At 41.6% G+C, this 17,792-nt stretch overlaps 1 protein-coding gene across 1 annotated transcript; it reads right to left on the bottom strand.

Annotated features, from left to right (window-relative positions):
- Positions 1-1,122: 1,122 nt before the first annotated feature.
- Positions 1,123-16,696, bottom strand: LOC126152698 (lactosylceramide 4-alpha-galactosyltransferase-like). Its single transcript, XM_049916023.1, has 2 exons — positions 16,490-16,696; positions 1,123-1,383 (listed from the first exon to the last, which is right to left on the bottom strand). Exons 1-2 carry the CDS (start codon positions 16,694-16,696, stop codon positions 1,123-1,125), a joined length of 468 nt encoding a protein of 155 aa, XP_049771980.1.
- Between the last annotated feature and the right edge of the window lie 1,096 nt (positions 16,697-17,792).

Here is a 17,792-nt window from a genome sequence, read left to right on the forward strand (position 1 = left end):
AACGTAACAAAAATACATTTTTAAACTACATAATTAAGCAAAATAAATAATACTTTATTGTTATGCAAAGTATTATGTCTCATCTTTAAGAAACCAACAGATTCTACTTGCTCAAAAACAGATTGCAATCCTAGTTGTAACAGACACCAACGAGTTAAAAAGTTTGTCATTCAAAACTCCGTGTAAAATGTATGGCCAAGGCCTATAGAGATCTTTGAAATATCAGAGTGCTCACATACCTACAGTTGTGATCACTGAGCTTGGAACTGTGAGTTTTTATCACAAACGCTTTAACCACACAGAAATTTGGCTGCATGAGTGATTATCATATTTTGTAGATGCGTAGGGTACTTCTTAACATCTAAAAGAATAGGAAATGAATCCTGATGATAAATCTAAATCTTTTTCATTTTAGTTGAGCATAAATCTTTTTCAGTGGGGTGCTTCATCAAAACTTTTATTTCAGTTTGGTCAATTTGCTGCGTTGATAACATGGCCACAGTAAGTAAGTGACTGAAGGTATATCACCAAAACGTCACAGAAATCCATGCTAAATGTCATACTTTCAGGAAATCACAGCATCTGGCCACAAACATGCTACCTGTGTGACAGTCTGAAAACTGTTAGTGCGTCTCTAATAAGTGACAGATGGGTTCGTCAGTCTTAGAATTGTTAAAACGAAAATAAACAAAATAAAATCAGAGGTTATACCTGGCAACGCTGGAGAGGGCTACTTTGTTTTAATAGTGATGTCACAATTAGAATAAGCAGCGTCTTCTTGGCGTACTTATTAGATCGTGTCCGTTGACATGCTGGGACTTTCAAAATTGATCACTTGTCCATTTCCGCACCACTCCTCTATAACAGATTTCACCTGAGAAGTACTGGATTTCAGTCCTGACATATATTTTTTTTCAATTACTACATTTCAGCTGTTTCGACACAAAAGTAGCCCATTACTTCTCAAATGGAGGGTCGGAACATTAGGCAAGTCAAGAAGGTCAGATGTCTATGTCGTATCGCCACAAGCTGAAGCCCATCAGAGTACATCTGAATAATTTGGGGCAGCATCGGGTTTACGAATTACTGGAACGATTAGTCTGTACAAAACGAGAAGCACTATTAGAAGTGTCCCGCGGCGGCCCTGAAGGAGTTCGGACAATTTTTGCGGGCGAGTGTAGCGTAGACTGAGTTTTGTGGCACGACGTCAGCTTCCGCGCTGACCTTGTTCCACACGTGGGCTGCGTAAGCTCGGTGCACGACAGCTAGCGTACTCCTGGTGTCCTCCTCAGAAAAGTACCTCCTCCATTTCTCGAAGGGCACTGGGTACAGCAGCAGCGGCCTCAGAACTCGGAAACCACGACAGTTCCTCATAAGTATTACCTGCAAACATGCACACATATAAAAAGACGCATCGATGCCTGAAACCTTACTCTTTTGCTGATTTTCCGTATATTATCTACAGGGCAGATACACGGAAAGCGTCTTAACCAGTGAACTTATGGAGAAAGGCAGGACATAGCGATTCGGAAGCAGAGTGGCACAGTTATGCCCTAATGCATATAAACTCCACCCCTTATAGCATGAAATAACTTACGGTCTATTCGCCCCGTGAAAGGCAATTAAATGTGGGGCAGATGTTACAAAAATAACCTGGACGACGAGCTAAAAACAGGACCGGTGTAAGCAACTTTAAATATGATTTGTATCATCTGTAAAATGATACAAGTAATTTACATTGAGGTGACAAAAGTCAATGTGTACGTCTTAATATTGTGTCGGACTTCCTATTGCTGGACATGACATGGATTCAACAAATCGTTGCAAGTTCCCTGCATAAATATTGAGCCAAGCTGCCTCTGTAGCCGTCCATAAATGTGGAAGTGTTGCTGGTGCAAGATATTGTGAACGAAGTTCGATAGGATTCATGTCGGGCTATCTGGGTGACTAAATCAACTGCTCAAATTGTCCAGGATGTTCTTCAAACCAATCGCAACAACTGTGGCTCAATGACATGACATGATTGACTGCAAATGGTCTCCATGATTGACTGCAAATGGTCTCCATGTAGCTGAACATAACCATTCCGGTTAATGATCGGTTCAGTTGGATCAGTGGTGGCAATCCGTTCCATGTAAGCATAGTCAACACCATTATGGAGACACCACCAGCTTGCACAGTGCCTTTTGGACAACTTGGGTGAAGGGCATCGTGGGGTTTGCGTCACACTTGAACCTACCATCAGCTCTTACTAACTAAAATCGGGACTCATCTGACCAGGCCACAGTTCCCCAATAGTCTAGGGTCCTACCGATACGGTCACGAGCCAAGAAGAGATGCAGCAGGCGATGACGTGCTGTTAGCAATGGCACTCGAGGCGGTCGACTGCTCCCCATAGCAAATTAACGCCCAATGTCGTACTACTGTCCTAACCGTAGATGTCCGACTTCCATTTCGGCGGTATTTCACGCAGTGTTGCTTGTCTTTAAGCAGTGACAACTCTACACAAATGCCGCTGCTCTCAGTGGTTAAGTGAAGGCCGTCGACCACTGAGTTGCCCGTGGTGAGAGGTATTCTCGGCACACTCTTGACACTGCAGATCTCGAAATATTGAATTCCCTAACGATTTCCTAAATGAAATGTCCAATGCCTTTGGCTCCAAGTACCAATCCGCTCCTTGTCACGGTACACGCGGTCCCCCACGTCGGAGGTTCCAGTCCTTCCTCGGGCATGTGTGTGTGTGTGTGTGTGTGTGTGTGTGTGTGTTTTCCTTAGCGTAAGTTAGTTTAAGTTAGATTAAATAGAGTGTAGGCTTAACGACCAATGGATCTTACCACAAATTTCTAAGTTTCCAAACCAAACCGCTTTCAAAATCTGTTGCTTCCCGTCGTGCAGCCATAATCACGTCGGAAAATGTAAATAGAACACTTAATTCACAGGATAAAATTAAAACCATATGGTCAGTTGTGAAGGAAGTGCCTGATCAGCAACACAAGGTCGATGATATAAAGTAAGTGTGTAGTGAAGATATTTCTGTTACTGATAACTCAGATCTATGTACAGTATTTAATAATCATTTTCTGAGCGATACTGGTGGATTAAATAAAAATATAGTTTCTACAGGGAATCATATAACTATCTTGGCAAATGTCTTTCCGAGATTGATGTCTGAAATAATCCTCTGTCATACACACAAGGGGGAGTTCGAGTCAGTAATTAAATCACTGAAGACCAAGGACTCTCATGGATATGATGGAGTGTCTTGCAGAATATTTAAGTAGTGTGCTGCACATATTAGCCCTGTATTTTGCCATATTTGTAATTTTTCCTTTAGGTATGGTCCATTTCCAGAACGATTAAAGTACTCAGTAGTAAAGCAACTTTATAAAAAGGGAGAAAAGGAAAATGTAGACAATTTTGGACGTATTTCTATGCCATCAGTGTTTGCTAAAGTTATTGAAAAGGCTGTGTATGTAAGGATAATTGATCATTTTATGTTATACAGAATGCTGTCATATGTACAGTTCAGCTTTAGAAGTCGTTTAAGAACTGAAAATACTATATTCTCTTTTCTTTGTGAGGTACTGGATGGGTTAAACAAAAGGTTTCGAGCGCTAGGCATATTTTTTAATTTAACTAAGGCGTTTGATTGTGTTGATCACAAAACATTGCTCCAGAAGTTGGACCATTACGGAATATAGGGAGTAGCTCACAACTGGTTCACCTCTTACATTAGCAACATACAGCAAAAGGTCATTATTCACAATGTAGAGAATGGCTGTGGTTTGGGGTCTGAGAGGGGTACAGTCAAGTGCGGGGGGGGGGGGGGGGGGAGGGTCTGCCCCAGGGATCAGTGTTGGGACCACTCATGTTCCTTATTTATATAAATGATATGCCGTCTAGTATTACAGATAACTCTAAAATATTTCTATTTCCTGATGACACTAGCTTGGAAGTAAAGGATGTTGTGTGCAACATTGGCCTGGTTTCAAATTGTGCAATGCATGACGTAAGTTCATTGCTCGTAGAAAATAAACTAATGCTAAATCACAGTAAGACCCAGTTTTTACAGTTTATAACACACAATTCAACAAAACATGACATTTTAATTTTACAGAATGGACATACGATTAATGAAACTCAATGGTTCCGATTTCTAGGTGTTCAGATAGATAGTAAAGTGTCATGGAAAGCCCACGTTCAGGATCTTTTTCAAAGACTTAATACTGCCATTTTTAGTAATTGGACGGTATCTGAAGTGAGTGATTGTTCGACACGAAAATTAGTCTACTTTGCTTATTTTCATTCGCTTATGTCAAATGGTATTACATTTTGGGGTAACTCTTCCCATTCTAAAAGGATATTTCTGGCTTAGAAACAGGTGGTTTTGGCAATAAGTGGGGTAAGGTCATGATCGTCTTGTCGACCCTTGTTCACAAGTCCTGGTATTTGACATTGGTTTCTCAATATATATATATATATATATATATATATATATATATATATATATATATATATATATATATATATATATTCCTTACTGTCATTTCTTGTTAAGAATATTAGCTTATTCCCAAGAATAAGCAGCATTCACTCTGTTAATACTCGGCAGAAATCAAAAGTGCATTTGGATCGGACTTCCTTAACTCTTGTGCAGAAAGGTGTGTAGTATACTGCTGCTTTCATTTTCAATAACCTACAGCTCGAATTCAAGAACCTTAGCAGTAATCCACGCGCTTTCAAATCTAAACTGAAGAGTTTCCTCTATTCTGTTGAGGAGTTCCTTGAAAAATGAAGGTGATTTTTGTTGTATTGTTGCTTGCGTTTACTTAAACTTATGGATTCACTTTTTTGGGTTCATAATCATTTTATTATTATCTGTTATTACTTTTATGTGGTAAATGTATTGACATGTTCCATGACCTTGGAGATTTGCTCCTCAATTTGGTTCTACAGATCTTGAAGTGTAAATAAATAAATAATAAGTAAATAAATAAATAAATAAATTACAGTCCTGTCAGTCCACTGCCTTTATATACAATAGTCTAGGTGTAGCGCCTTTGATTAGTAATCAAAACGTCCCTGATGCTGGGTTCGAACCCTGCCACCACTTAAGTTCTGAATAAAAATCATTAGTGGTGGCGGCCAATGCCTTCCGGCTTAAGAAGTCACCCTCATTCCGACAATCACCTTGTCAAAGGGAGAGGAAGAGCGGACTTAGGTTCAGGGCACTCTCTTGCCCTTGGGGTGGGAAACTGCCCCTAAATGTCAAGGGATCAGCAGTGATCAAGGGCATTAGGATGAAGAAAGCTGTAGAGGCCACTGTTCTAAAGACACATAATGTGTTATCAAAAAATGGTTCAAATGGCTCTGAGCACTATGGGACTTAACATCTGAGGTCATCAGTCCCCTAGAACTTAGAACAACTTAAACCTAACTAACCTAAGGACATCACTCACATCCATGCCCAAGGCAGGATTCGAACCTGCGACCGTAGCAGTCGCGCAGTTCCGGACTGAAGCGCCTAGAACCGCTTGGCCACCGCCGCCAGCTATGTGTTATCCACATGGCATGTGTCCTGTACATGAAACTAATATCATGGCGATCTCTCCATTGCAAAAGAACAGTCCCCCATTCAGATGTCCGGGAGGGAACTGCCAATGGGGACGTGACCATGAAAAAATGACTCAATAACCAACGAAACGATAACGTCCTACTAGTAGGGGCATGGAATGCAGAAGTTTAAACATGGTAGCAAGCTAGAAAATCTTAAAATGGAACTAAAAGAACTCAATCTAGATATCGTGGGGTCCAGTAAAGGGAAATGGAAAGAAGCGCAAGATTACTGGTGAATTGAGTAGAAGGTCACACCAATAGCAGTGGAGAACGCTATAAAGAGAGTAGGATTCGTTATGAACAGAAACGTAGGGCAGATAGGGTGTACCTATGAACAGCTCAGTGATATGGTTGTTCTCATCATAGTCGACAGGAAACCATGTATTATGTGTGTTGACATACCAGGATGAAGATGAAGAGACAGAGAAAGTATACGAGAATACTGAACCCGTGAACCAGTATGTAAGGGGGTATGAAAATCTGATAATCACGGATGACTGGAATGCGGTTATAGGGGAGGAATAGAAGAAAGAGTTACGGGAGGATATGTGCTTAGTACGAGGAGTGAGATGGGAGAAGGATTCATTGAATTATGCAATAAATTTCAGCTAGTAATAGCGAGTACTCTGTTCAAGAATCACGAGAGGAGGAGATATACTTGGAAAAGGCCGGGTGTTACTGGAAGATTTCCGTCAGATTACGTCATGGTCAGACAAAGATTCCGAAATCAAGTAGTGGATTGTATGCCATATTCAGGAGCAGATATAGACTCAGATCGCAACATCGTGGTGACGAAGAGTAGGCTGAAGTTTATAAGATTATTTAGGAAGAATCGATACGCAAAGAAGTGGGCTATGGAAATACTAAAGAATGACGAGATACGATTAAATTTCTCTAAGGTTCTAGATATAGCAATAAGGAATAGCTCAGTAGGCAGTTAGAGTGAAGGGGGATGGACATCTCTAAAGAGGACACTCGCAGAATTTGTATATATAAATATAGGTACAAAGAAGGTAACTGCGAAGGAACTATTGGTAACAGAAGAAATACTTCAGCTGATCGATGAAAGAAGGAAGTTCAAAAATGTTCGGGGAAATTCAGGAATACAAAATAGTAGCTGCTGAGGAACGAAATAATAGTAAGTGCAGTGAAGCTAAGACGAAATGGCTGCATGAAAATTGTGAAGAAATCTAAAAATAAATGATCGTCGGAAGGTCTGACTCAGCAAATAGGAAAGTAAAAAAAAAACCTTCAGTGAAATTAAAAGCAAGGATGTTAACATTAAGAGCGTAACGTAAATTCCACTACTAAATGCAGAGGAGAGAGCAGGTAGGTGGAAAGAGCACATCAAAGGCCTCTATGAGGGAGAATATGTGACAGAATAAGGAACAGTAGTCGATATAGAAGAGATAGGGGGTGGAGATGGCTCTATGAATAGCTGAATGAAAAAAAAGGCCAGATTATAAGAATAAAGGTGTACTAATATGAATGGAATAATTTGATCAGAACTGGTTTCTTTACGGAAGATGCTGAAGCTAATTTTGTCGTCTACTATTGTAAGAGTGAGATCTAGAAAATTCACCCCACTTTCTTCTGAAAATTTCAGTTCTGAAAGCAATCTGAATAAAACTGTTGCTCTCAATAATGGCTATGATCCTTCTATAGTAGATAGTATTTTAATAGGAAACCCAATAAGAGAGTTACCACCCTAGGCCGTTCTAATAACGAACCTAATGAAAAGAAAAAATTATCTCTATACCATTTATGGGTGCAATTTCTTACAGGATACAGCGTTTACTTCAACATAAATAAAACTGTAGAGTAGCCTTCTCCACTAATAATTCTTTAAAAGATAACATCATATACAGCTTGAAACCTGCGCTTCCCCTCTGCAGAATTCTGGTGTTTTTAAAATTATTTGCGGCAGTTGTCCTGCCTATTATATAGGCCAAACAGGCCTAACTACTGCGACAAGATTTAAGGAACACATTCTTGGCAAAGAAGACACCAATATTCACAATTCAACTTTCGCTGACAATTTGTTAATCACAGGACATAATCCGAAAGATGTAAGAGACGTCCAAATCTTGCACTCGGAGAATAAAGGAGAAGAGCTAGAGATTTTTAAGGTAACTTGCCAGTGAACAGCTGGAAAAACAGTAAGAATTTTCATAAAGTTCATGAGGGTCTACCTACATAATGCGAACTCTGAATACAAAGAAATTTTAGGACAATGAAAGTGTTTTAAGGATGACGATTTTGGTATAAGAATAATCAGAATAGTTTTGATATAACCTTTATTATACAAAAACTTATGTCGGACAGTAATTTAAAATTTTTCTGGCTGGTCTATGTTTGAAGTCTATTGAATTATTATCTACTTTTCTTAGATGCTTAAAACTTCATGCACACATTTATGACATTATTATCTAACGAGTGGACTACAATCAAATGATTTCACTGAATAGTTTTTATACTATAAATACATAAATTAGACAATTAAAATTAAGGTAATTTTTATAATTAATAAGGGTATATTTTTTTCCTCCTGGTGATAATAAGCCGGTATCTGTAGTCTACTTTTCTCCAAATGGTAGCCTGAAATATCACAAAAAATTTCAGACCTGTAGCTGAAAAACTTTTTTTTTTGCATAAAATAAACATCTCAGAAAATTTGATTCCTGGGAAATTCATTTTAAAGGTACATCTCATCTGTTACTCACCTCTGTTGTTCTTTTAACCCTCCAGTTGCATAATATTCTTGGTTTGTGTACTACTCATCTTCTCTCTTCTTTTTTGCTCATTTGTGCTATTCTGGCGTATTTAGTTGCCTCAAGAACCCATTTTTCGCCTTCGGTCACTCTCAAGGATTCAATTGCCATCAGTGCTTGTCTCATATTGAAACTAGACGTTAGTCCCAACAACTCTAAAACATGACATACGCTAACTGCCTCATCACTAAAGCAAATAACTGCATCTAATGCACCTAATCTTATGGTATTGAAACCAAAAAACACAGTTTTAGGCAGGCTTTCCCATATCAGATGGTTGAAACATTTATTAACATTTTGTGTCTTTCCATGTAAGCACCGTGACAGTAGTTTAGTGTCACTTAGGTTCTGTATATGAGCTTAATTGCTTCCAATACCTCAAATGGCAGGGAGTGATGGTGTGCATAAGTCTCACCATTTGCTATTGCTTCTCTGTATCCACACCATGCATCTTCACCTGAGAGCAGAGAGCATGCTGTGGATGGTCATCTGTAGAAGTTTTATGAAAGAAGGTAGCCCATACTGCTTTCTTCATGGCCTCAATATTGTTCGATAGAGATGCAGTTTTTCCACCGCTTCATTAGTAAGATGACGCTGACCACCAATTGGTTTGCCATCACTGAGATTTTCCCCTTCATGTCTTTTATTAGCTTATGTAAACGTGTGCCCATCCCCTTTTGGACATGACCAACATAATCTAACTTTTCAATTTTTACAGTTCTTCCATAAGGCATATTTTCCAACAAATTTGCAAACCCTTTGGGGCCTCCATCTCCAAGGTATTTCACATACCGTACACCATAATTCTCTTCTGATCTTGGAAATATTCTGAGAACTGCCTCTGATTCCATTCCGTTACAGTGTTTTGAACATATTTTGTGGGAACGTCACTGGGTATTCAAATATTTTAGCTTCTGTCTAGGTGGAGTCGACATAACATCCAGTTGGTTTGCGGATGTAATTACACAGCCTCTACTTTCCAAAGAAGTAAACTGACTACCATAAAACTTACATATTCCCGTTCCAAAACACTTTTTTTGAGGCATAACTACTTCCGAGGATGACACTGCACCAACAACTCAACAACGTACAGAAGTTTAAACACAAACAACTCTCGAAAACCATAGATTTACAAAAAGAAATAAAAAAGCATCGGAAAGCATGTGAGCCAACAGGGTTGCCAACTCAAAAAACGATTACGCAGTGTATCTCTTCGAAGTGACAAAATAATAATGACGCCATTTGACATCCAGCCGCAGCGGAAACACGGTCGTTGCCGCATACCGACATATATTTAAATTTTTAAAGATGTACCCAATGTCCGAATCGATTCATTCAACTAGCATTTTGTTAAAAAAACTCAAAATAATGATATAAGACGGAAAAAATTCGAATTTTTGAAGCAGATTCACTAGCAAGTGACCTTAAACACCTATCTCTGAAGGACAGTGTCGTTCTTAACGGACAGTTGCAATTACACAACAAAAACTTTTTCAAGGTATAGAGCCGCTAACAAAAAATGGTCTGAAAGGCGTTACTCTCCTTAATGTAGACTCTTAAATATCGTATTCCTTTCCATTTTTATATTTTCTACGTACAGTTTTTGAACTATATTTCCTTTGTAAAATAAGACCGTTACAGTCAGCCGTAAATATCATGCACTAGTTGCTGTTGTGGCCTGTAGTGTTAAATTGTTCATGGAATGTCTCATCTGCTCTTGTCTGTAGTTCGATCACTTCTTGCTAGATGGCGCAAATCTGTTTTCGTGTCCAACCCGTAGCCGCCTTGGCCCGTTAGCCGTCTAGTGTGACGGTGGAGGCGGTTTGATGCAGTTCTTGGCCCTAATGGTTCAAATGGCTCAGCTAACATCTGAGGTCATCAGTCCCCTAGACTTAGAACTACTTAAACCTAACTAACCTAAGGACATCACACACATCCATGCCCGAGGTAGGACTCTAACCTGCGACCGTAGCAGCAGCGCGGTTCTGGACTGAAGCGCCTAGAACCGCTCGGCCACAGCGGCCGGCTCTTGGCCCTAAGCCACCTCGCGACTGCCATTGTATTTCAATGGAACATTTTATTCCAATAGACAGACATTCTTCATGTCGATGGATCAGATCAAATGTTTGGCTTTGTTGACGGAACCACAACTTCATCTCTTCTTGCACGGATTCATTACTACCAAAGTGACAACCCCGAAGGTGTTGTTTAAGTTTTGGAAACAAGTTGAAAATCAGATGGGGAAAAGCCGAGGCTGTATTGTAGATGGTTGACGACAGTGAACCCAAAGCATCGGATTGTTGCAAGTGTGGAAGTGAGCGTGTGTGGGATCCCATTTCCTTGCTGAAGGACAATGGCTCCAAATGTGGACGAGCTCTTCGAATTCGAAACTCGATTACAGCACGCTGTTCTACACCAACGACATAATTACGTTATACACCTCATCTTGAATGCTACAATATGGTGTCCTCTAGCGGCAGACGGCTGCAAATATGTAGACACGAAGTGCTGAGACATAGAATGTTAAGTGTCCATTTTATTTGTTGTATCCTAGCCAGTAATGCCAACCGAGCCCGCTGCCAAAAGGTTGGCAGCATCAAAGTCCGGACGCCGTTCGCATAAGCAGCGCCAGCGATACAGGAAATCGCCGCAAGTCTGCGCGCGCCACCGCTGGCTTCTGGCTTCTTAAGGCTGGAGTCGCGAGCGCTAGGACAGTTCTGTATTCGCCGCTCAGTTGTATACTCGCCACCGATTTGTGTACTTGCTAGTTAGTTGCGTGTTCATCGCAGCAGAGTTGTTGTTTGTCGTCAGCCGACGCCGACCTAGCCGCTCCGACTCGAACTAGACAGATTTCTGTAGACACGGAGTTCACTACTGTGTTTCTGTATTTTCGTTAATAAAGATAAGTACCGACTTTTATTTAATCAGAGTGTTTGGGTTTTCATCTTTCTGTTCACTGTTCCAGCGGACCGGTCGGCCCGCTATTAAAAGTGTGGCGGTGACTTCGTAAGCCGTTTCTACAGCGAAGTGTTTGTCGCTACGAAAGCCGCCACAAAATTATTTAAAAAGCTGAAGAAGTTTTCATATAAAAATATCGGAGGCATTAATTTTCAGCACGCCCTCGTAGATATTGTATATTATCCTTCTTTCCATACAGCTTACTCCCATTTTTCCACAGAATTTTGAACATATTGCATCATTTTGCGTTGTATAACGCTTACTGTAGGTCGACAAATTCTTCGAACACGTACTGATTTTTCCCCATTCTTGCTTCCGTTACCAACCGTAACGTCAGAATTGCGTCCCTGTTGCCTTTACCTTTCCTAAACCCAAACTGATCGTCATGTAACACAACCTCAGTTTTATTTCCCATTCTTTCGTATATTATACTTGGATGCTTGAGCTGTTACGCTGATTGTGCGATAATTCTCGCACTTGTCAGCTCTTGCAGTCTTTGGAATTGTGTAGAAGATGTTTTTCCGGAAGTCAGCTGGTATGTCGCCAGACTCGTACATTGTAAGTAGGCTGTTTAGGTTTTTATGTTGGCAACGCCCTGTAGCGCTCTGTATGAAAATCACTGACAGTGCTGTGTGCAGTCTGTGGCTGGTTTGCATTGTTTGAATTTGCTGTTGTACTGTTGGGCAGTCGTCTGTTAACAGCGCGTAGCGTTGCGCATTTGGAGGTGAGCCGCCAGCAGTGGTGGATGTGGGGAGAAAGATGGTGGACTTTTGAGAGCGGATGATCTGGACGTGTGTCCATCAGAGACAGTAAATTTGTAACACTGGATGTCATATATATATATATATATATATATATATATATATATATATATATATATATATATATATAATGACTTTTGAACACTATTAAGGTAAATACATTGTCAGTCAGGGCCATTCTTTTGTAGGGATTTTTGAAACTGATTGCGTTGCGCTGAAAATATTGTGTGTGAGTTTAGTGATGATTAGAATAAGTAAAGATCGAAATGTGTGAGTACGTTCAGTTCTGCTCAGCTGTTTGAAAATCAAATAACGTAAGGCGTTTACCAGCACAGTAATTCAATAATTTTCCTAAGGGGACGTTTCAACGTTCTCAACGTGAATAGTCGTTTTGTTACCACTTCCCGCAATGATTTCAGAAATGCTGATGGAATGTTATCTATCCCTTCTGCCTTATTTGACCTTCAGTCCTCCAAAGCTCTCTTAAATTTTCACTACAATACCGCATCACCTACCTCTTCTAAATCGACTCCTGTTTCTTCTTCTATCACACCAGACAAGTGTTCACCCTCATAGAGGACTTCATGTACTCTTTCCACCTATCCGCGCCCTCCTCTGCATTTAACAATGGAATTCCCGTTGCACTCTTAACGTTACTACCCTTGCTTTTAATTTCGACAAGGGTTATTTTGACTTTCCTGTATGCTGAATTAGTCATTCCGAAAATCATTTCTTTTTCGATATCTTCACATTTTTCATGCAGCCATTCCTTTTAGCTTCCCTGCATTTCCTATTTATTACATTCCTCAGCGACTTGTTCTGTATTTCTGAATTTTCGTTCATCCTTCTTTCATCAATTCAGGTGAAGTATTTCTTCTCTTACCCATGGTTTCTTCGCAGTTACCTTCTTTGTACCTATGTTTTTCTTCCCAACGTCTGCGATTGACCGTTTTAGAAATGTCCACTCCTCTTCAATTGCGCTGCGTACTGAGCTATTTCTTATTGCTGTGTCTGTAGCCTTACAGAACTTCAATCGTATCTCGTCATTCCCTAATACTTTCGCAGGTTCGAATCCTGCCTCGGGCATGGATGTGTGTGCTGTCCTTAGGTTAATTAGGTTTAAGTAGTTCTAACTTCCGGGGGACTGATGACCTCAGAAGTTAAGTCCCATAGTTCTCAGGGCCATTTTAACCATTTGAAGGTATAAGTACTTTATGTGTAACTACTTCAACAGCACGATGCATAGATGAGCGTTCTTGCCCACACCCCTCTGCAGACAGTGCACGGCAAGTGATGCAGCACATACCACGGCATCGTGCATTGGAATAGTGGAATGGGGAGAGAGGGGGAGGACATCATGAGCTATAGTTACCGAAAAGGGTCGGTATGTGAGGGTAGCTGATGTTATTACACATAATTATAGTAGCTTACTTGCCATCCTTATCATAACAAAACTGCTGATATGGGAACTCAGCTGCAAGTAGCAGCTAGTTGCTTATCAGGTAACATGGCAGTATATGCAGAAGAACTTATACTTGGTTTTCAGCAGCCATGGAATCTTATATATTTATATCAGCTGCTAAGAAGCGCAACATTCGGCTCGGTGTGTAGTTTGTAGCAGTTGGAAAGCAAGTCGTAAAAGGAAAACATGTTATGGGCGGCACCACTGGCCTACTGTTTATTAGTAATTTAGGCGAACAGAGGATAAGAGAGAGAAAAAGTGTTCCTGTGAGACACGTGACGCAATGTGATTCCAAGTAGTGGAAGATGTCAGTACTTAACAATACGCAAGAACACTCGTGCAAAAACTTGTGAATGTTTATCCACTTGACACGGCTCGGTGTTCAAGAAAATTATATTACTTAGTATCGCTGTGAGTCCATGCGTTCGTAAGTTGTAAGAATGATCACTGGGAGCAGTCACATTCATAATACATCTACATCTACATCTACATCTACATCCATACTCCGCAAGCCACCTGACGGTGTGTGGCGGAGGGTACCTTCAGTACCTCTATCGGTTCTCCCTTCTATTCCAGTCTCGTATTGTTCGTGGAAAGAAGGATTGTCGATATGCCTCTGTGTGGGCTCTAATCTCTCTGATTTTATCCTCATGGTCTCTTCGCGAGATATACGTAAGAGGGAGCAATACACTGCTTGACACTTCGGTGAAGGTATGTTCTCCAAACTTTGACAAAAGCCCGTACCGAACATCTAAGAACGTGTGTTAACGGAACGATTTAAAGTGGAACGACCACATAAAACTAATAGCATTTAAGACAGATACCAGACTGAGATTTACTGGAAGAATCATCAGGAATTGTAATCCGTCAACAAATGAGGTAGCATACAAACCGCCGTTCAACCAGTACTTGACTCTTTCGAAGCAGTCTAGGATCTGAAGTAGAGGAAAAGATAGAGAGAAGGTACAAAAATCGCCAGCGCATTTCGTTACAGGTCTATTTAGTAATTGCAAAAGTGTCAAAGAGATGCACAGCCAAGTCCAGTTGCAGACACTTCAACAGAGGCATTCCGTATGACGGTGTGGTTTACTGTTAAAGTTCTGAGAGCGTACATTCCTAGATGGGTCAGTCAATATGTTACTTCTTCCTATGTATATCTCAAGGAAGACCATGAACGTGTAGTTAGAGAGATTCAAGCTTACGGAGGCTTTCAGAAAGGTAGAGGCACCAGAGAGGCAGACCTGACGGTACTCTTAAAAATGGAAGCAAGACTGAAGAAATATCATGACACGTTCTTAGGACTTATCGACCAGGAAAAAGTTTTCGATAGTGAAAAATTGTGCAAGATGTTCGAAATTTTGAGAAAAAATAGGACTAAGCAGTAGGAAATGACGGGTAACATACAATATTTCCAAGAGCCAGGGGGTAACAAAAAATGGTTCAAATGGCTCTGAGCACTATGGGACTCAACATCTATGGTCATCAGTCCCCTAGAACTTAGAACTACTTAAACCTAACTAACCTAAGGACATCACACACACCCATGTCCGAGGCAGGATTCGAACCTGCGACGGTAGCAGTCCCGCGGTTCCGGACTGCAGCGCCAGAACCGCTAGACCACCGCGGCCGGCCAGGGGGTAACAATAAGACTGGAAGACGAAGAAGTGCTCCGATTAAAAACGGGGTAAGACAATGATGCAGTCCTTCGCCTCTACTATTCAATTTATACATCGAAAAAACAATGACAGGAATAAAATAAATGTTGAGGAGCGCCATTAAAATTGAGGCTGAAAGGATATCGGTGTTGATGTTTGGTGGGGCGCTCAACTGCGCGGTCATCAGCGCCCGGACGAAGTCTCAATTTTTACACTGTCCAAATTTTTTTCACAATCCAATCTAGCCACTGTCACGAATGATGATGATGATTAGTACGAAATGATGAGAACAACACAAACACCCAGTCCCTGGGCAGAGAAAATCCCCAACCTAACCGGGAATAGAAATGGTATTGCTGATGACATTGCTACTCTCAGTGAAGGTGAAAAAGAGTTACAAGAGGTGTTCAGTGGAATGGACAATTCAATGAGTGTAGAATATGAACTAAGAATATACTGAACTAAGACAAAAATGAGTAGCATAAATGACAATAGCGAGAAGCTAAATATCAAAACTGGTGATAACGAAGTAGACGAAGTTCAGGAATTCTGATTCTTCAGAAGCAAGATAACCCAAGACGGACGATGCAAGGAGGTCATAAAAAGCAGACTAGGCAAAGAGAGCGTTCCTGGATAGAAGAAGTGTACTAGCATCAAACATAGGCATTAATTTGCCGAAAAAATTTCTAGGAATTTACATTTGGAGCCCATCATTGTACGGTAGAGAAACATGAACTGTGCGAAAACCAGAACAGAATCATTTATGATGTAGTGCTCATTGTTGAACATTAGGTGGACTTTTAAAAACTGAGCAGGTCTACTGCATAAATTCACTGGCAAGAGGCAGGAACAAGATGACAGGACATGTGTTTAGACCTCAGAGAATAATCTCCACAGTACTAGAGGAAGCTGAAGAGGATAAGAGCTGTAAGGGAAGGCAGAGATCGGAATACATACAACAAATAATTCAGGACGTAGGTTGCAAGTGATACTCTGAGATGAAGAGGTTAGCATGGCAGAGGAACTCATGGAGCGCCTCATAAAACCAGACTGATGACTCAGAGAGGACCAGCACTCTTTCTTCTGGTGAACCATTCGCCAATGGAACAGGAAAGAGGGAATGTGACACGGGTACACAAATGGCCCTCTGTCAAAGACTGTAAGCTGGCTTGCAAAGTGTAGACGTATATGTAGAGAGAGAGTGACGGTACCGACGTTGTCATAATGGTTGAACTGATGTAATGTGGTTCTGTGGTCTTGACTTACCTTGTTGACGTTGCAACGTCGAGTCAGCAACTTCTTGAGCATTGCGCCGCCGTTGGACGTCCATTGCTGGCCGTTGAAGTCCGTCCGAAGAGTTTCCATGTAGGTGTTAGCCAACTCCTCTCCTGCTGAGCCCGGGCGTAACGACATATGCATTGCACCGTTGGCGATCGAAGAAGCGCTCTCTGCTGCAATCCAGTTTTCACCCATCTGTGAAAGGTCTCTGTGAGTAATAAATTCCAAAGTCAGCTTCGCAACGACCCATGGCGGGTTTAAAATGTTATTGTATTTTTGTATTTCTTTTTTACAAACTATATATATATATATATATATATATATATATATATATATATATATACTCCTGGAAATGGAAAAAAGAACACATTGACACCGGTGTGTCAGACCCACCATACTTGCTCCGGACACTGCGAGAGGGCTGTACAAGCAATGATCACACGCACGGCACAGCGGACACACCAGGAACCGCGGTGTTGGCCGTCGAATGGCGCTAGCTGCGCAGCATTTGTGCACCGCCGCCGTCAGTGTCAGCCAGTTTGCCGTGGCATACGGAGCTCCATCGCAGTCTTTAACACTGGTAGCATGCCGCGACAGCGTGGACGTGAACCGTATGTGCAGTTGACGGACTTTGAGCGAGGGCGTATAGTGGGCATGCGGGAGGCCGGGTGGACGTACCGCCGAATTGCTCAACACGTGGGGCGTGAGGTCTCCACAGTACATCGATGTTGTTGCCAGTGGTCGGCGGAAGGTGCACGTGCCCGTCGACCTGGGACCGGACCGCAGCGACGCACGGATGCACGCCAAGACCGTAGGATCCAAACCGTCATCGAACCCATCGTTCTACCATTCCTAGAGCGGCAAGGGAACTTGCTGTTCCAACAGGACAATGCACGTCCGCATGTATCCCGTGCCACCCAACGTGCTCTAGAAGGTGTAAGTCAACTACCCTGGCCAGCAAGATCTCCGGATCTGTCCCCCATTGAGCATGTTTGGGACTGGATGAAGCGTCGTCTCACGCGGTCTGCACGTCCAGCACGAACGCTGGTCCAACTGAGGCGCCAGGTGGAAATGGCATGGCAAGCCGTTCCACAGGACTACATCCAGCATCTCTACGATCGTCTCCATGGGAGAATAGCAGCCTGCATTGCTGCGAAAGGTGGATATACACTGTACTAGTCCCGACATTGTGCATGCTCTGTTGCCTGTGTCTATGTGCCTGTGGTTCTGTCAGTGTGATCATGTGATGCATCTGACCCCAGGAATGTGTCAATAAAGTTTCCCCTTCCTG

The sequence above is a fragment of the Schistocerca cancellata genome, chromosome 2 (assembly GCF_023864275.1).
Source record: "Schistocerca cancellata isolate TAMUIC-IGC-003103 chromosome 2, iqSchCanc2.1, whole genome shotgun sequence".
Classification (NCBI taxonomy): Eukaryota; Metazoa; Arthropoda; class Insecta; order Orthoptera; family Acrididae; genus Schistocerca; species Schistocerca cancellata.